The sequence below is a fragment of the Oncorhynchus gorbuscha genome, linkage group LG08, assembly GCF_021184085.1.
Source record: "Oncorhynchus gorbuscha isolate QuinsamMale2020 ecotype Even-year linkage group LG08, OgorEven_v1.0, whole genome shotgun sequence".
In the NCBI taxonomy this organism is placed as follows: domain Eukaryota; kingdom Metazoa; phylum Chordata; class Actinopteri; order Salmoniformes; family Salmonidae; genus Oncorhynchus; species Oncorhynchus gorbuscha.
The window spans coordinates 33,914,262-33,935,082 of NC_060180.1; the positions used below are offsets into that span (position 1 = coordinate 33,914,262).

The following is a 20,821-nucleotide window of genomic DNA, read 5'->3' on the forward strand; positions in this document are numbered from 1 at the left end:
GGATGTCGTCGATCTTCTTTTCAAAATGGTTGACGAAGTCATCTGCAGAGAGGGAGGAGGGGGGGGAGGGGGAGGAGGATTCAGGAGGGAGGAGAATGTGGCAAAGAGCTTCCTAGGGTTAGAGGCAGATGCTTGGAATTTAGAGTGGTAGAAAGTGGCTTTAGCAGCAGAGACAGAGGAGGAAAATGTAGAGAGGAGGGAGTGAAAGGATGCCAGGTCCGCAGGGAGGCGAGTTTTCCTCCATTTCCGCTCGGCCTTCCGGAGCCCTGTTCTGTGAGCTCGCATTGAGTCGTCAAGCCACGGAGCGGGAGGGGATTTGTACGGGTCCAGGTTTTGCAGCTCTTTCAGAACATCTGCGATCTGGATTTGGGTGAAGGAGAATCTGGGGAGGCTCGGGCAAGTAGCTGCGAGGGATGTGGAGCCGTTGGCTGGGGTTGGGGTAGCCAGGAGGAAAGCATGGCCAGCCGTAGAGAAATGCTTATTGAAATTTCTGATTATCATGGATTTATCGGTGGTGACCGTGTTCGCCAGCTAGGAGGAGGTGCTCTTGTTCTCTATGGACTTTACAGTGTCCCAGAACTTTTTGGAAGTTAGAGCTACAGGATGCAAATTTCTATTTGAAAACTGGAGTGCTTCAGGGAATGAGTCCTTCTAGTGATTACATTTTCACACAGAAACGCTGAGAATACGCCTCAAATTGTTTTATATTACTGCTTCCCTTTGGTTATCTGTTTTCCGTCAGGAAGAACATTGACGCTGTCCATGGTGCTGATTAGAGCTGTTGGGTTCTGGGAATATGAAAATATACTTATTCATGTCACTGATGGAGTGCTGAGGTAGAGAGGGTCTACACCAGAAGTTAAGGGTTACAGGAGGAAGGTATGTAGTCTGTGCAACTAAGCTTGGAATGTGTTGAGTTCAGGGAAGCGATTACATGTGGCAGGCATTTGATGAGGAGAGACGGGTGGAAATCTTAGAAACTAACAATGTCACTGAGGGAAAGTTACATTGTGTCAGGATATGTCATTGTTAGCCATCAGGTATCCTCTGGAAGGAGAAGAGACACGGTCTGGTATCAATAACCATGACAGCCTTGAGTTGGGGAGGAGTGATCACTTTGGGGTAGAGATCAGGTTAGATGATGTGAGGAAGAACCGATATCACTAAGGTTCTGTCTAGCAACAGAGATGCATTGGCTGTTCTGTTGTGGAGGAGGAAACTCAGCTTAAGATAAAATATTAAATACCAGTGCCCTTTTGAATTTTTTTTTGTATGAATTACAGCTGTGTTGGTTAAGCTTCTCTTGTGTTCGTGAGTTATTTACTCAAAATTAGAACCTAACAGGGCCATACAGTTTGCCAATCAGCTACATGTTGGCACCAAGTGTTCCATTAAAGTAGCATTCTAATCTGCATTCTCTGTAGAATGTAATTGTCTTGGAACCTGTGGGTGCCAACATGCTGCTCGTTCGGATCCTATATCTTAAACTGAGTTAGCAGAACTCTGTATACTGTTAATATGGCTCTGGTACTGTATATTTAGAAATCAAATCAAATCACATTTTTATTAGCATTACAGTGAAATGTTTACTTATGAGCCCCTAACCAACAATGATGTTAAAAAATACGGATAAGAATAACAAATAAAAGTAAGAAGTAATTAAAGAGCAGCAGTAAAATAACAATATTGAGTCTATATATAGGGGGGGTACCAGTAAAGAGTTAATGTGTGGGGTTAGTTGAGGTAATATGTACATGTAGGTAGAGTTATTAAAGTGACTATGCATAGATGATAACAGAAAGTAGCAGCGGTGTAGAAGAGGGGGGGGGGCAATGCACATATAGTCTGGGTAACCATATGATTAGATGTCCAGGAGTCTTAAGGCTGGGGGGTAGAAGCTGTTTAGCAGCCTCTTGGACCTAGACTTGGTGCTCTAGTACCTCTTTCCGTGCGGTAGCAGAGAGAACAGTCTATGACAAGGGTGGCTCGAGTCTTTGACAATTTTGGGCCTTCCTCTGACACCGCCTGGTATATAGCTCCTGGATGGCAGAAAGCTTGGCCCCAGTGATGTACTGGGCCAATCACACTATGCTCTATAGTGCCTTGCAGTCGGAGGCAGAGCAGTTGCCATACCGGGCAGTGATGCAACCAGGATGATCTCGATGGTGCAGGTGTAGAACCTGGGATCTGAGGACCCATGCCAAATCTTTCAGTCTCCTGAGGGGGAATAGGTTTTGTTGTGCCCTCTTCACGACTATCTTGGTGTGCTTGGACCATGTTAGTTTGTTGGTGATGTGGACAAATACCGGAATTTTGCAACCCTGCTTGCAGGACTGATGTATCATGGTAAAAGTAGGCCTCAAAATAAGGCCCTATAAAGAGTTTAGTTTTAATGATAACATTTGCCTAGGAACTAATTTGGTGAAGGACACAGGATTGAAAAAAATGAATTCAACAGCCGTGTCGCTGTCACTAACAAGTATAGTCATGGGGGGGTAACACTACAATGCACTTGAAAAGGCATGGCACACTGGGAAATTATATTGGAGGCATGGCGTAGTGGGGGTGTAGCTTTCAGATAGTTATTTTTGGCCACCCGTGAGTGTTGTACCAGTCTAAGTGGTCTATGGTAGGGATACATTTTAGCCACTTACAAGTAACAAATGGGTTTGTCATTGTAGTGGTTCCTTATAAAGGCTAAATGTACCTTTTATAAAAGCACACCTTTGTACCTGTGGACTATATGTAAGAAAGGTACTATCTGAGTTATGAACTGGGGTACAATTATGTACCTACAGTATATCTGTCACGTGTGCTCCCTTTCAGACCTCTAGGTCACCGGGCTGCTCATTATGGCGCACACCTGTCACCATCATTACACGTACCTGCGCGTCATCAGACTCACCTGGACTCCATCACTTCCCTGATTACCGTCCCTATTGTGAGGACGTTGGTAAAATAAAAAATGCAGAGTCAGGCGCAGGACACAGTTCTGAGTAATCATCCAAAATTTACTCCAAAATAAGTAAGATTCCAACAAGGAACAAATACAATAATCCACAAGCACGAACAACGACAACCCAAATGACAAACAAACATTTGCACAAAACAGAGAGGGAAATCAGAGGGTTAAATAAGGAACATAATTAATGGAATGGAAACCAGGTGTGATCAAGACCAAACAAAACCAAAATGAAACATAGATCAGTGGTGTTTAGAAAGCCGGTGAAGTGGACCAACGAATGCCGCCCGAAGGAGAGGGACCAACTTCGGCCGAATTCATGACACCTATATATGTCCCTCCCTTTGGTTCCTTCCCCATACGTTATTGTTTCTGTTTCTGTTTCATGTCTGTTCTGTCACGTTCTGACCTTTATTTCCTTTGTTTTGTCTTTATTTAGTATGGTCAGGGCGTGAGTTGGGGTGGGCAGTCTATGTTTGTTTTTCTATGTTTGGTTTCTGTTTCGGCCTAGTATGGTTCTCAATCAGAGGCAGGTGTCGTTGGTTGTCTCTGAGTGAGAATCATACTTAGGTAGCATGGGTTTAACCTTTGAGTGGTGGGTGTTTGTTTCCGTGTGAGTGTTTGTCGCCACACTGTACTGTTTCGGTTTTCGTTGATGCGCGTTGTTTTGTTCTAGTGTTCTGTTTTTTTTTTTTCGTATTAAACATAATGGACACTTACCACGCTGCGCATTGGTCCTCTGATCCTTCTCGATTCTCCTCCTCCTCCTCAGCGGAGGAATGGCGTTACATGTGCGTTGTTGGTGTTTCTTGTTTTGTATTATGTTGCGTTTATTTATTAAGACACTCTTCCCGACACTCAGCGCACTCGTTACAATATCTAGAGGTACAAAGGATGACCTAACAGGGTACCACCCTGGTGACAAGTGTTTGTACCCCTTTAGGAACAAAAATAATAATACATCTACGTCTGACCCTCTCCTCCTCAGCCGGTTAACATGTCACTAATCACGAGTTGACCTCTAAGCAGCAGTTGGACTCTTTATAAATAGATGTGATGAAGTGCAGTATTTTGTCAGTTTCCAGCTCATATTAGACACCAACTGTCACAAGGCCTGAAAGGTTAAAGTGGCATTTCGAAATATCAACTGGTGATTCATGTTCAATCACAGCCCTTGCAGAGATACTGTATGAGGACAAAGTCATCGGTCAGTGACTGTGAGTTAGCAATGCTCCATACTCTGACTAAACTGCATTTCGTTTTCCAACTTGTATTTTCTTAATACTTCATCAGGGGTCATTGAAAGGTGATTGTCCTTGCGGTCAGTTTGGTTTCTTGTGCAGAAATACAGATGTCTATGTTTTGGTGAATTTAGTCTAGTTGGGCATAGAGAAGCATAGACAGATTTTAGCTGGTCACCCAATGATTTCAGCCATCACACCAAAGTACTAATAGATGGAGGGCTTAAGTGACAATAATGATCATTGGCTGGCTAAAGTGACAACCTTGTGTCTGAAGATGATTGATAAGTGAGATGACGTATCAGGAATCCTGATGGTTTCCTGTCCATCACATAGAGAGAGAGAGTGTGTGTGTTTGTCTGTGCCTACAGACTTGTGTACTGGTATGTGTTAGTGTGGTAGTGAGTGAGAGACTCCTGTCATGTGTGTTACATCTCTGATTGATGTGTTGTACCTGGCTGTAACAAATGTCTGCTCTGTTCCTGCTGTGTCTGATGGGGAGCTGTCTTTCCTCTCTCATTAATCATGCTTGGTATGGTCCAACGATACAGCAGGCAACATGGTACTGCTGACTAGAGTCTTCTCATTTAATCCTGCTTCTAGGACTTGTCATCTTGATCACTAGAGAATTTTGCATTAAAACTCTTAAGGATCTCTATAGATCAGTGTCCCAAACGTGGAACATTTGAGCTAATGTGCAACAATTTCCCAAGACATAGACATACCTGGTATTGGCAGAAAGCTTAAATTCTTGTTAATCTAACTGCACTGTTACAGTAGCTATTACAGTGAAAGAATACCATGCTATTGTTTGAGGAGAGTGCACAGTCGTGAACTTGAAAGTTATTATTAAACCAATTAGGCACATATGGGAAATCTTGATACAACATTTTGAACAGAAATGCAATGCTCCATTGGACCAGTCTAAAAAGTTGCACATACACTGCTGCCATCTAGTGGCTAAATTGCGCTTGGGCTGGAATAATACATTATTGTCTTTCTCTTGCATTTCAAAGATGATGGTGCAATTTATTTTGTATTATCTTTTACCAGATCTAATGTGTTATATTATCCTACATTAATTTCACATTTCCACAAAGTTCAAAGTGTTTCCTTTCAAATGGTATCAAGAATATGCAGGTCCTGAGCTACAGGCAGTTAGATTTGGGTATGTCAATTTAGGTGAAAATTGAAAAAAAGGGAGGTTTTAAACATGAAATCTCAAATGAAACAGAATTCCGTGACTGTGATTATGTCTCTCGCTAGCTTTCTCTCTGTCTATTTATCTCTTTCTCTCTCACTCTCTCTCTTTCACACACACACACACACACACACACACACACACACACACACACACACACACACACACACACACACACACACACACACACACACACACACACACACACACACACACACACACACACACACACACACACACACACACACACACACACACACACACACACACACACACACACACACACACACACACACACACACACACACACTCGTCCTTTCTTGCGGCTTGAACTAATTCTCTGTTTCTCTATCTCTGTTTCAGATCTTCCATATGACCTATGACCTGGCCAGTGCGGTGATGCGTATCTTCAACCTGATTGGTATGATGCTGCTGCTGTGTCACTGGGATGGCTGTCTACAGTTCCTGGTTCCCATGCTGCAGGACTTCCCCTCAGACTGCTGGGTCTCACTCAACAAGATGGTGGTATGTGTTTGATTCATAACATCATTTACATTCATAAGTAAAACCAGTGAGTAGAGAGGCAATAGGAAACATCAGTCATGAGCCATTCATGAATCCGTTCTTGTTCATAAACAATAAGAATAGTCTCCAACACTTACACAATACACATATCAGTGGTATTTAGTAACCACAGAGGCATTTCATAAGATAGGCTCAACGCTTGCTTTAATACAGATACTCTAGTTGATTTATCGATTGCTCAAAAGACCTTCATCTAATTGCTCTTGATGAAAGCTTCCTGATGAAGGCTTATTGGGAAAACACATCAATGTGTTTTAACTAGAAATCAATCCAATGAGTTGGATTGATTGATGGTTGTTTGAACTGTCTCCTGTTAGAACAGTCAGCCAGTGAGCCAGACACAGCCAGCAGAGCCATCCAAGGACGAGCAAGGGAAAGCCCTCTCGTTCTCTCACCGGGGTGGGGCGATGACAGGAAAGATTAAAGGGGTGAAACGGGAATGTGTCCGGGCAGCTGGCTCCTTTGTTCCTGTCTCTCTTCTCTGAGAGATAAAAGCCCGCTGTTTATACACTCTTAGAAAAAAGGGTTCCAAAAGGGTTCTTTGGTTGTCCCCATAGGAGAACCCTTTTTGGTTCCAAGTAGAACTCTTTTGGGTTCCATGTAGAACCAACCCTCTGCGGAAAGGGATTTACATGGAACCTAAAAGGTTTCTACCTGGAACCAAAAGGGTTCTCCTATGGGGACAGTCGAAGAACCATTTTAGGTTAAATAGAACCTTTCTTTTCAAGAGTGTAGGTCCGTCCGTCAGCTCAGCCTTTTACAGACCCATGGAAAACTGCCCTGTCTCCCAGGCCCTAGCCACGAGGCACAGCTCTAAATGGGGTTTTAAACGGATTGGGTTCTATTCCTCTGCCGCCATTGGGCCTGTAAATCTCGTACATTTTCTGTTAGTTAACATTTTTCCTGCAGGGAAGATGTTGAAGTGTGTTCCTTTTTATGAACGCACAGAACTAATACCCCATCAAATGAGTCCCCCGGTGGGCCTTAAGCAATGAGAAGAGAAAACAAGTATTTTCCTTTCATCCAAGTTGTGAAGGAACGAATCTTGGTTTGTGATGTTCGATTGAATTATGCTAGACTGTTATCTGTGCTGTGTTTTCATCTGTTTGATGTTTAAAATCAGGTCAGTTGATTGAGAAAGGTGATTACGACTTTGGCTCTGCTTCCCAATCTTACAACCTTGTGAAGTATTGCAGGGTTCAGGTGAGGGGTCAAGTGACCAGAATAGATATTAGTTGACCAGTTGATTGACCAGGTAACCATAATCTGAAAGGCTTGTTTGGGAAAGGCTTGTTTGAGAAAGGCTTGTTTGAGACTGTGATGAGAACAGTGAGGATCATGTGGATCGGCCAGGACACTCTCTCTAATGAAAGGTTCAGAACATCACATCCCTCCTGTCAGGAGCGTTATTGTCAGTTCCCATAATTTTGATGTCAGACTGTAATAAACCTGCATAACCTTCTCTGCCAGATACTTAATGTCATTCATATGACAACCCAACACATGCATTCTGACTGGCCACCTCAAAGCAACAACTCAGAGTTTACCCTTCTATGATAGACAATTAGGGGTCCTGAGGACTGTGTTGTATACTGTATAAACTCCCACATGATACTCTCTCCCACCCTGACAACTAGCCTACCTCTGGCAGGCCGTTGACCCCCCGTAGTATAACCAAGGCCAGGATCTCTCCAGAGGGCTGTCACTCTTTAGCGAGCGGCCCAGGTTGGCAGGATGCAGTGTTCCCGAGGCTACCTGCATGAGACCTCCCTCCTATTGAGTGGCTGGCTACTCGTAATATTATCCACTGTGTAGCAGCCAGGACATCCATCATCACTACTAGACCAAGGACGGACGGGTTGTAACCCTTTTGAAGAGTATAAACTGCCTGTTCCCTTCTTTGTTGAATGGATGACGTCACATAAGGCTAATAATTCAATCATAGAGCTGTAGAATTCCAAAATACACAATCTAGAACCTAAAGGGGTTCTTTGGTTGTCCCCATAGGAGAACAATAGCAATTACCATGGCAATTAAGCATCGATTCTTGAACATTTTAAATAGACAAATGTTACAACCACCAGGGAACGCTGATCAATTCTAGTCCGTTCTATCAATTTTAATTCTATGTTGGGAGTGATCGTTGATTAACAGTGAGAGATAGTTTGTTTTTCCTCAGCAGAGAGAAAGAGCCATGCGTCACAGGAGTGAAGGGGCTAAATGGATAATGATATAGCGGCATCAGCAGCAAACAGACAGTCAGGCTTTCAGAACTGTAATTATTGGTGTTGATTAAACACTACCGTAAAGAACAGACGTGCTTAATTGAAACAACTGGCCAAGAAATAGAGGCTCTTGTGTACCTTTCGAAAAGCTGCTTCCTTGAGACGTCAGTCTCTGCCACAGGAGACTGGTGAATGGAGGAAGGCTCCTAATGGCTTGAATAGATTAATGGAATGGCATCAAACACATGGAAACCATATGTTTGATACCTTTCCATTTATTCCATACCAGCCATTACAATGAGCCCGTCCTCCGATTTTAAAGTAACACCAGCCACCACTTCCCTCTATACGTGCATTACTGCATATATAATAACTAGTCTATCCCACACGGCAAAAACTAGTTGAATAAACATTGTTTCCACATAATTTCAACCCCCAAAACCTATGTGATGACATTGAATCAATGTGGAAAACTGATTGGATTTGCAAGAAGAAAACATAAGGGCATTTCATATTTTTAACCTAAATCCAATGATGGTGAGATTGATTTATTTCACATTGAATAACAACTCAACCAAATGTAAATCAAAACTAGATATTGAGCGGATGTCTGTGCCTAGTGGGATTGGACTAGTATGCAGTATCAGGGTGGGCTAAAGTGAGTTTCAGAGTCTGTATCCAACGCTGCAAAATTACCTGTGATCAGACCCCCAACAGGTACCGAGTGGAAACAGTAATTTGAAATCAGTGAAGGATTTAGATATGAGTTTGTCGTCACTGTCTGAGAGAGAGGCAAGACAAAGGAAGATATCATATCTAGCCCCATTAGCTGGTCTTGGTTTTGAGTGTGTGAATAATTCCACCGAAGTCATATGTTCCTGCATGTACAGCAGGGGGTGTATTGGTGGCTATGTGACAGTGCAAGGGGTTTTACACTGTCTAGGGCAGCGTTTCCCAAACTCGGTCCTCGGGACCGCAATGGTTGCACGTTTTGTTTTTTGAATCAGCTGTGTAGTACTAGGGCAAAAAACTAAATGTTCACCCCTTGGGGTCTGGAAAACACTGCCTATGCCGGACCAATGATTTAAAGGCAAAGGAGACAGATGAGCAGTGAAAACAAAGAGACTTTTATTAAGAAAAGGCTAATTAAATCCTGGCTTTTTCAGAGCTCTAGAGGGTCTGATGTTAAATGTAGAAAACAAAACAAAGTCAACAGGACTAGCCAACAGCTTAAACTTTGCTAATCATATCAGTCCTAGCAATACCTCGTGTGACGTGTGCTCTCCACCAAAATGAGCGCTGCACACCTTTAAATCTTTAGGCTGTCAATTAGAGGGCTGCCACTCTCATTAAGGGAACAGCGTTCAGCTGGAGCTTGTTCCCCTAGCCCTGCAGTACCACAAGCCAATACATTCTAACATATGGTGAACTAGGGTTTGCCAGAAAACAAGATATTGAAACTAACAGCAACATGGGAACAAACAACTCTGTAGATTTTGTATAGACTATGTATATGATAAAGGGCATATTGGCAATCAAATTAATCATATAAAGAGAAAGGTTAGCTAAGCTTCTACCACATTGCATGTGGAGTTCAGTAGTTCCATGTTATAATAATAGTGTCTCTCTGACCTTATCTACTGTACTGTTCCTCTGTGGAACCCAAGTAACCCTATTAGACATATCCATCAGAGCTGCTGTTTCCCTTCCAAAAAAAGGCTTTATGAGAAAAGACTGACGCCCTACAAACGGATCCAGACTCCCACACTAGACCCCATCATCATCAAGGCAGAGGCAGAGATAGATAAAAAATAAAAAAGGATGCCACTCTTCCTCTGGTGCTGGGAATGAATGGGCTCGGAAAAGAGGATGTCTGGCCTTCTGCTCACAGATTAAACAAATATATTACAATGTTGTGTTCTCCTCCCAGTGGTTTTGATGGAGGGAGAGCGATGAGGCATGAGGGGGGGGGGCAGAAAGAGAGAGAGAGAGATGGCCTGGCTGTCTCTGTCTGTGGCCGGTCACTATAAATTCAGTCAAGCTAGTGTAATAGAGCCTGCGGCTGCAGACAGGGTTGGACTGTCGGCTTCATAACGTGCTGTACTATATCTGCTTATCGCTCCCCAAATACACGTGTTGAATTGTCTCTCATTGGCTCTCTCTCTTTACGTGCCTATTATGGTCAAGCAACGCCCTGGCCCCCTTTTTGTTCTGAGAAAGGGAAAATATATGACAATGTGCCAGCGCAAAGCAAACATACATCTCTGTGTTCTGGGTTCTTTTGTTTGCCTGTGTTGGCCGTGACCCAGTTCCTTTGCGGTGAGGTTGACTGTTTTAAAATATATATATTTTTCACCTTTATTTAACCAGTTAGGCCAGTTGAGAACAAGTTCTCATTTACAACTGCGACCTGGCCAAGATAAAGCAAAAACAGAGTTACAAATGGAATAAACAAACACACAGTCAATAACACAATAGAAAACATCTATATACAGTGTGTGCATATTAGGTAAGATTAGGGAGGTAAGGCAATAAATAGGCCGTAGTGGCAAAGTATTTACAATTTAGCAATTAAACACTGGAGTGATAGATGTGCAGAAGATGAATGTGCAAGTAGAGATACTGCGCTGCAAAGGAGCAAATAAATAAATACAATATGGGGATGAGCTAGTTGGATGGGCTATTTACAGATGGGCTATTTACAGATGGGCTATTTACAGATGGGCTATTTACAGATGGGCTATTTACAGATGGGCTATGTACAGGTGCAATTGATCTGTGAAAACGAACAGAAGGAAAAGATGCAATATAAGACAAAACATGACAGGAGCTGATGCTTAAAGTTAGTGAGGGGGATGTGAGCCTCTAGCTTCAGTGATTTTTGCAATTCGTTCCAGTCATTGGCAGCAGAGAACTGGAAAGAACTGGAATAGGCTTTGGGGTTGACCAGTGAAATATACCTGGTGGAGCGCGTGCTTCAGGTGGGTGCTGCAATGGTGACCAGTGAGCTGAGATAAGGTAGGGGCTACCTAGCAAAGACTTATAGATGACCTGGAGCTAGTGAATTTGGCGACGAATATGAAGCAAGGGTCAGCCAACGAGCGCATACAGTTCGCTGTGGTGGGTAGTATATGGGGCTTTGGTGACAAAACGGATGGCACTGTGATAGACTGCATCCAATTTGCTGAGTAGTGTGTTGGAGACTATTTTGTAAATGACATCGCTGAAGTCAAGGATCGGTAGGATAGTCAGTTTTACAAGGGTATGTTTGGCAGCATGAGTGAAGGATGCTTAGCTGCAAAATAGGAAGCCGATTCTAGATTTAATTTTGGATTGGAGGTGCTTAATGTGAGTCTGAAAGGAGAGTTTACAGTCTAAACAGACACCTAGGTATTTGTATTGTCCATATATACTAAGTCAGAACCGTCCAGAGTGGTGATGCTGGATGGGAAGGCAGGTGTGGGCAGCGATCGGTTGAAGAGCATGCATTTAGTTGTACTTGCATTTAAGAGCAGTTGGAGGCCACGGAAAGAGAGTTGTATGGCATTGAAGCTCGTCTGGAGGTTAGTTAACACAGTGTCCAAAGAGGGCCAGAAGTTTACAGAATGGTGTCGCCTGCGTACAGGTGGATCGGAGAATCACCAGCAGCAAGAGCGACATCATTGATGTATACAGAGAAAAGAGTCAGCCAGAGAATTTAACCCTGTGGCAGCACCATAGAGACTGCCAGAGGTCCGGACAACAGGCCCTCCAATTTGACACACTGAAATCTGTCTGAGAAGTAGTTGGTGAAACAGGCGAGGCCGTCATTTGAGAAACCAAGGCTGTACAGTCTGCCGATAAGAATGTGGTGATTGACAGAGTCGAAAACCTTGGCCAGGTTGATGAAGACGGCTGCACAGTATTGTCTTTTATCGGTGGCGGTTGTGATGTTGTTTAGGACCTTAAGCGGGGCTGAGGTGACCAGCTCAGAAACCAAATTGCATACCGGAGAAGGTACGGTGGGATTCGAAATGGTCGGGGGATCTGTTTGTTAATTTGGCTTTCGAAGACCTTAGAATGGCAGGGTAGGTTGGAAAAAGGTCTGTAACAGTTTGGGTCTAGAGTGTCTTCCCCTTTGAAGAGGGGGATGACCACGGCAGCTTTCCAATCTTTGGGGATCTCAGACGATATGAAAGACAGGTTGAACAGGCTAGTAATAGGGGTTGCAACAATTGCGGTGGATACTTTTAGAAAGAGATGGTCCAGATTGTCTAGCCCAGCTGATTTGTAGGGGTCCAGATTTTGCAACTCTTTCAGAACGTCAAGATATCTGGATTTGGGTGTAGGAAAAGCTGCAAGTTGCTGTGGGGGGTGCAGGGCTGTTGACCGAGGTAGGGGTAGCCAGGTGGAAAACATGGCCAGCCATAGAAAATTGCTTATTAAAATTCTCAATTATCGTGGAGTTTTCGGTGGTGACAGTTTTTCCTAGCCTCAGTGCAGTGGGCAGCTGGGAGAAGGTGCTTTTATTCTCCGTGGACTGTACAGTGTCCCAGAACTTTTGGGAGTTTGTGCTACAGGATGCAAATTGCTGTTTGAAAAAGTTAGCCTTTGCTTTCCTAACTGCCTGTGTATATTGGTTCCTAACTTCCCTGAATAGTTGCATATTGCGGGAGCTATTCGTTGTTAATGCAGTACCCCACAGGATATTTTTGTGCTGGTCAAGGGCAGTCAGGTCTGGAGGGAACCAAGGGCTAAATCTGTTCCTGGTTCAACATTTTTTGAATGGGGCATGCTTATTTAAGATGGTGAGGAAAGCACTTTTAAAGAATAACCAGGCATCCTCTACTGACGGAATGAGGTCAATATCCTTCCAGGATACCCAGGCCAGGTCGATTAGAAAGGCCTGCTCGCTGAAATATTTTAGGGAGCATTTGACAGTGATGAGGATTGGTCGTTTGACCGCAGACCCATTACGGACGCAGGAAATGAGGCAGTGATCGCTGAGATCCTGGTTGAAAAAAGCAGAGGTGTGTTTAGAGGGCAGGTTGGTCAGTATGATATCTGTGAGGGTGCCCGTGTTTACGGATTTGGGGTTGTACCTGATAGGTTCATTGATAATTTGTATGAGATTGAGGGCATCTAGCTTAGATTGTAGGATAGCCGGGTGTTAAGCATGTCCCAGTTTGGGTCACCTAACAGTACGACATCTGAATATAGATGGGGGGCAATCAATTCACATGTGGTGTCCAGGGCACAGCTGGGGGCAGAAGGTTGTCTATAACAAGCGGCAATGGTGAGAGACTTGCTTCTGAAAAGGTGGATTTTTAGTAGAAGTAAAGTAGAAGCTCAAATTGTTTGGGCACAGACCTGGATAGTATGACAGAACTCTGCAGGCTATCTCTGCAGTAGATTGCAACTGCGCCCCCTTTGGCAGTTATGTCTTGTCAGAAAATGTTATAGTTAGGAATGGAAAATTCAGGATTTTTGGTTGCCTTCCTAAGCCAGGATTCAGACACGGCTAGGACATCCGGGGTATCAGAGTGTGCTAAAGCAGTGAATTAAACATATTTAGGGATGAGGTTTCTAATGTTAACATGCATGAAACCAAGGCTTTTACGGTTACAGAAGTCAACAAATGAGAGCACCTGGGGAATGGGAGTGGAGTTAGGCGCTGCAGGCCCTGGATTAACCTCTACATCACCAGAGGAACAGAGGAGGGGTAGGATAGGGTACGGCTAAAGGGTATAAGAACTGGTCGTCTAGTGCGTTCAGAACAGAGAGTAAAAGGAGCAGACTTCTGGGCACGGAAGAATAGATTCAAGGCATAATGTACAGACAAGGGTATGGTAGGATGTGAATACAGTGGAGGTAAATCTAGGCATTGAGTGACGATGAGAGAGGTTTTGTCTCTAGAGACATCATTTAGACCAGGTGAGCTCACCACATGTGTGGGAGGTGAAACAAAAGGGCTAGCTAAGGCATATTGAGCAGGGCTGGAGGCTCTTCAGTGAAATAAGGCAATAATCACAAACCAAAACGGCAAGGCATATTGACATTAGAGAGAGGCATGCGTAGCTGAGTGATCATAGGGACCCGGGGGTATGTAGGCGAGCTGGAGACACGCCAATTCAGACAGCTAGTGGGCTGGGGCTAGCAGGCTAGCAGAAGGGCCTTAGCGGGAAGTCGCGATGGAAGAAGTCTGTTGTAGTCCCCTCAGACGTCGGCAGACCAGTCGTGCTGGATCGGCAGGGCTCCGTGTATGTAGTAAAAGGGTCCAGGCCAATTGGCAAAATAGGTATTGTAGCCCAAGAAATTGGCTGAAGGTCCTCTTCAGCTAACAGTCCGATATGCTCTAGTGCTACTAGCCGTGGCTTGCGGGCCACGGTGGGCCTACAGGGGACATCTCGACGGAGGAGCCTGTTGAAACCCCTCGGGGCAAATTACGTCGGTAGACCAGTCATAATTTTAATTTTATTTTTATTTTATCTTAATTTCACTAAGCAAGTCAGTTAAGAACAAATTCTTATTTTCAATGAAGGCCTAGGAACAGTGGGTTAACTGCCATGTTTAGGGGCAGAATGACGATTATTACCTTATCAGCTCGGGGATTCGATCTTGCAACCTTTCGGTTACTAGTCCAACACTCTGACCACTAGGCTACCTGCCGCCCCAAATGGATCGGCGGGGATCCGTGTCGGCAGAAAAAGGGGTCCAGGCCAATTGGCAAAATATGTATTGTAGCCCAAGGAGTGGCTGATGGGCCTCTTCAGCTAGCCGGGAGATGGGCCTAGCACGAGGCTAGGCCCATGCTTACTTCGGGACAGAAACATTAGCCAGGGGGTAGCCACTCTGATAGCAGATATCTAGCTGTGATGATCCAAGTGAAAAGCTTGAGAGCTTGCGGTAGGAACCTGGAGATGTGGAGAAAAAGCAGTCAGGTATGCTCTGGGTTGAATCGCGCTGTGCAGACTGGCAGGACTTTCCCGGGCTAAGGTTAGCTGACTACTAGCTAGTAGCTAGTTAGCTGGCTAACTTCTGTTGGGGGTTCCGGTTAGTGAGCCATCAGTGTCTCAAAGAAAATCAACTTTTAAAATATTGGGACACAGCCCCTAAGGATTCAAGGAGACCCCGATGTCGTCAATTACATCATGTTCTCCTCTACCTACTACTGTACTTCCAAGCCAGGCTCTTAAAACCTGAGCATATAGCCTCCTATCCCTGAAGTGTTTTCAGATGGGAAAGAATCAAATTGGTTTAAACAGTATGGGGGAAGCTCCCCGTAGTCCATAGGAAGTCTAGGTGGAGCCTCACTTGGTGAGGTATCTGTTCAACTATGAGGCCTTTCATAGTTGAACAGATTGTTTATACATGTATCACTTTGATCCTGTGTGCTCCAGTGTGGTTGACCCCTGAGACTTCCTATTTCTCACTCACTCACTCACTCACTCACTCACTCACTCACTCACTCACTCACTCACTCACTCACTCACTCACTCACTCACTCACTCACTCACTCACTCACTCACTCACTCACTCACTCACTCTCTCTCTTTCCCTCTGTGTAAAGGCTTCTAGGAGTAGTGGGTGGAAGAGTCAGGTGCAGAGAGCAGGGTTAGTTCAAACATGGATCTTTATTCCAGGAACAGAGTAACAGTCACACCAAATACAAGTGCGCATAAATACCAAGTCCAACAAACAGGACGAAACTGTCCGGGTAAAAGGAATCCACAATAATCCACACACCATGAACAGAAAAACAAGCCCGCACAAAAGCAGGCGGGCCTACCGGGTTTAAATGGCCCAAAACAAAACCCACACAAGAAACAGGTGAAACTAATCAGACAAAACTAACTGAAACAGAAAAGGGGATCGGTGGCAGCTAGTAGGCCGGCGACGACGACCGCCGAGTGCCACCCGAACAGGAAGAGGCACCATCTTCGGCGGGATTTGTGACACTTTCTCAGCTGCCTGGGCTATTTTCAAGCCAAAGTGCTCATCATTCATCCATTATTCACTCTCTTTCACTCTACTGTTTCTGTTTCTGTTTTCACATCCACCATTTAGCCCCAGCCCCTGCAGTGTGTCCAAGGGTTATTTTAAGAATCTCTCTTCCTTCCATTTTATTACCTGAGTAAAACAGTCCCTCCTTTCCACTCTAACCATTTAATACAGAAAATCCTAGATATGGATCAGCTAGTGCTCAGTTCTACTTAATGGATTATTTATTTATTTTATTTAACCTTTATTTAACCAGGAAGGGCTCACTGAGATTAAAATCTCTTTTTCAAGAACGCCCTGGCCAAAATAGGCAGCACCAAGTCATTACAAAAAATTACAGAGACACAACATGAAAAACTACAAGTAATCTAGTAAAAACCATTGAATTCACAAGAGTATAAAAAAAGCAAATTAAAAACATTGACAGGTCAGGGAATCAGCCTCAAAATCCTTCATCAGTGATTTAAAAACACCAATCGGGACAAGTTCTTCCAGTCTAAAAGTATTTTGTGTTCTAAAACGATGGCGCAGAGTGCCCTTTTACCAAATTCAGTTCGAACATTTGGAACAGTTAGCAGGATAAAGTCCAGCGAACGAAGAGAGTACCCACCACATTTCTGAACAATAAAAATGCCCAAATAAAAAGGTAGTAAACCCAAAATGGCTTTGTAAATAAAAGTATACCAGTGACTGAGCTTTCGAGTGACTAGAGAAGGCCAGCCAACCCTGGTATACAAAGTGCAGTGGTGCATAAGGGTTTTGCAGTTTAAAATAAATCTCAAAGTGCCATGGTAAAGAGTGTCAATTGATTTCAAACACTGAGCGGAAGCATTCATATATAAAATATCCCCATAGTCTAGCAAAGACATAAATGTAGCTGATACTTGCCTCCTTCTGGCTTCAAAAGAAAAACAGGCCTTATTCCTAAAATAAAATCCCAATTTCAGCTTCATTTTTTTTGTTGTAAGTTGTTGAATATGCAATGTATTGGGGAGGGAATTTGTCTTGCAAATACAACAAAGCTCTTCTGTTTCTTCTCTTTGTTTTAAACAGCTACATGTACACTCTTCTACTATTATATGCTCTATTCTATCATAGTCGATTACATTTACCGTCTGGAGGGGAGAGCAGGACGAAGTGGAACATTTTGACTGCAGTCTCTAGCTGCACCCTTTCCCTGTTCTGCTCTGCTGTGTGTCGTGGGCGGTAGAGAAGGGCGTGGGAAATAAGAAATCTATGGAGGCCTTGACTTTGTGTCAGTACAGAACATTGTGTGCTTGGTAGGAATAATGGATAACTGAACTGCTTCTCAGTTGGCCACAAGGTGTTGTTGACATCAGAGGCTCCCTGGATAGGGGCTATGTTCCAACACTATCATCCGGTCCCAATTCGCCCCCTAGCCCTTCCCCTTGGCCATATCCATATGTGTTAGCAATATGGTTGAAGCTCCACCACCGCACTCCCTATACCTATCCAGATGCTTCAGATCTGGAAACGTCAAAGGGTTATGGCCAAGTGGAGGGAGTATGGAGTGAAGTGGGACTGGCTGGCTTCCTTTCCTTGTGACCTTTCTTTCCACTAACAGACAGGTGAAAGGGTTGTAGAGGTCTCTTTAGCTGTCAACGCAATTCAAATAAGAATTCAAACAAGAAGAGGAGGCAAGGAAAGGAAGCTGTTCAAAAGTACTGGGACTTGGCCAGACTATTAGGACGTGGCCTTTAGTTGCTTCTTTCCTGGACATTTTCTGTTGACTACACAGCCCTCACTGCAATAAATTGCTGAGATTGTACCAAAAACAAACCGCAATATTTCGAATCGACTGGAGAACACTTACTGTAATACAAAATGAGTACTGCCCCTCTGCACCTTTAAATTATTGGCGGCATCTCATAGACCTGCATAAAAATGAATTCTGCTCCACAGTATTGTTTTTATTGGTTGCATAATGTCACCCTGTGTGTGTTTGTTGTTGTGGTGTAAAGGAAAATACCCCAAAACTGTTGGTATTTGTTTCATTAGTCTGTTGTTTACATAGTCCCAAATGTTGCTTGTCATTTGTTGCTTGTAACTGAAAAAATACAGAATCCCCGTATGATGCATTTTGCAAAATATATCTTGAAAACTTGATTGCTGACAAGCAAAACATTTTGGGACAATGTCAACAATTCCAAAGGTTTTTGTGTAGAATAGTCCTTTAAAGTCTCTGTGGAAATAATCTCAGAACCTCCTCTACCTCTCACTGATTAGGCCTCACAGGATTCCCCCAATATCTCTCTCTTTCTTTGTTTCCCTCTCTCTAACCTTCTATCTTTGTCTTTTTCTCTCTTTCTTTCTTTCTCTCTCTTTGTCTCACTTTCTTTCTCTCATTTTTTCTACTTCTTTCTTTCTTCCTCTCTCCCTCCCTCTCTGTCTCTAACCCTCTTTCACTCCCCCTTTCTCACCCCCCCTAATTATCCTCCTCGTCCTCTCTATCTCTCTCCCTCTCTTTATCTCCCCTGAGTCCTCATTTATACAACTTCCTCTCCTTGTCCTGTTTGTCCCCAATTCTCAATCTCTCCTACCCTCCTCGGTCTCTCTCTCTCTGTACGTTTTTGTCTCTTACTTTGAGTCACCAACTTCCTCCATTCCTTCTCCTCTCCTCCCCAAATGGGTAACTTCTGTCTTTTATCCATATTTAAAATATTTTCTGTTTTTAATTTCTCTGTCTTTCTGCAGAATGACACCTGGTCGGAGCTATATTCGTTTGCAGTGTTCAAGGCGATGAGCCACATGCTGTGTATCGGCTACGGTCGGCAGGCCCCGGAGAGCCTGTCTGATATCTGGCTCACCATGCTCAGTATGATCGTCGGGGCCACCTGCTATGCTGTGTTCATAGGCCATGCCACAGCACTCATCCAGTCCCTGGACTCGTCCCGACGACAGTACCAGGAGAAGGTAAGGAGCCTCTCCCTTCATCATCCTCCCGCTATCTCTCAATTCTGTTATAACTACGATCATGTTGCCTGAATGGTGCAGTGAAATTATAGCTTCCTTTCCTGTGAATGAATACATTAATGAATGAATAATGAATGAATGAATGAATAAATGAACTGCCATTACTCCTTTACTGCTAAGCTATTCTTTCTCTTCATATTACTTCTGATATAAATAATTATACACTTATTATTAGCTATGTAACAACTACATGCTAAAATGTAGTGATCATTAATAAAGTAATACTTTATTTTATTATTGAACCACTAAGGACCATTTGGTTTTACCTAGTAGGTAGTAAGGTCATCGCAATATAAATTTTCTCCATTAGAAAAAAATATCATATTCTATATCAATCTTATTAGTGGTTATGAATTGACCATGTTCAATTTGACTGCACTATTTTATTTGTTCCAAGTTAGCCACAAAAACAGGCTACCTAAATATGGTTCCCAATCAGAGACAATGACTAACACCTGCCTCTGATTGAGAACCATATCAGGCCAAACATAGAAATAGACAAACTAGACATACAACATAGAATGCCCACCCAGCTCACGTCCTGACCAACACTAAAACACAGAAAACACAAAAGATCTATGGTCAGAACGTGACATTCAACTTCTCAGATACATTCAGATTCAGTTTTTAAAATTAATTTCTCTAAATTCAGATACAAAACCAGAGACAACATCCTGGGCCCGGTTTCCAAGAGCATCTTAAGTTAGGTTAAGTTAATCGTTAGAACCTTTGTAGGAGCTTCTTTTAATTTCAGAGCTGTTTCCCCAAACCATTGTTGTTAAAGTTGCATTTGAAAATGCTCTGAATCTAACGGCTCCCTCTCAGACCACTCGTAGAACAGCTAAGTGCTACGTTTTTTTTAGCTGATCCGTTGTCAGTATTGTGAAATAATTACAATGTTAAGGAAAGATTTGAATGAAGAAAGCTGATTCGAGAGCAGCGCTTCCTTTCTTTCAATCCTATCAGTATCGGGAGACTCTAGCATGATGCTGCCACCACCATGCTTCACTGTGGGGATGTTGTGTTCGAGGTGTTGGGTATAGCATTTTATAGCATAACATAGCATTTTTCTTGATGGCCAAAAAGCTACATTTTAGTCTCATCTGACCACAGTACTTTCTTCCATATGTTTGGGGAGTCTCCCACATGCCTTTTGGCGAACACCAAACGTGTTTGCTTATTTGTTTGTTTAAGCAATGGCTTTTTTCTGGCCACTCTTCCGTAAAGTCTATGGAGTGTATTGCTTAAAATGGTCCTTTGGACAGATACTGCAGCTTCTTCAGGAATATCTGATTAATGCCCTCCTTGCCTGGTCCTCTTGGCAGGTTTGTTGTGGTGCCATATTCTTTCAATTTTTTAATAATGGATTCAATGGTGCTCCGTGGGATGATCAAAGTTTCAGATATTTTTTTATAACCCAAGCCTGATCTGTACTTCTCCACAGCTTTGTCCCTGACCTGCTAGGAGAGCTCCTTGGTCTTCATGGTGCCGCTTAGACTCTGGGACCTTTCAGAACAGGTGTATATATATTGTGATCATGTGACAGATCATGTGACACAGATTATACACAGGTGAATGCACCACTTTTCAGGGTTTTGTTTTATTTCACATCACCAATTTGGACAATTTTGTG

At 43.4% G+C, this 20,821-nt stretch overlaps 1 protein-coding gene across 1 annotated transcript in view; it reads left to right on the forward strand.

Annotated features, from left to right (window-relative positions):
• Positions 1–20,821, forward strand: part of LOC124040837 (potassium/sodium hyperpolarization-activated cyclic nucleotide-gated channel 2-like) — an 83,863-nt gene that overhangs the window by 20,320 nt on the left and 42,722 nt on the right. The window contains exons 3-4 of the mRNA XM_046357937.1: positions 5,768–5,929; positions 18,910–19,128. Coding sequence (XP_046213893.1) covers positions 5,768–5,929; positions 18,910–19,128 — 381 coding nt within the window. The remainder of the gene's footprint in view (positions 1–5,767; positions 5,930–18,909; positions 19,129–20,821) is intronic.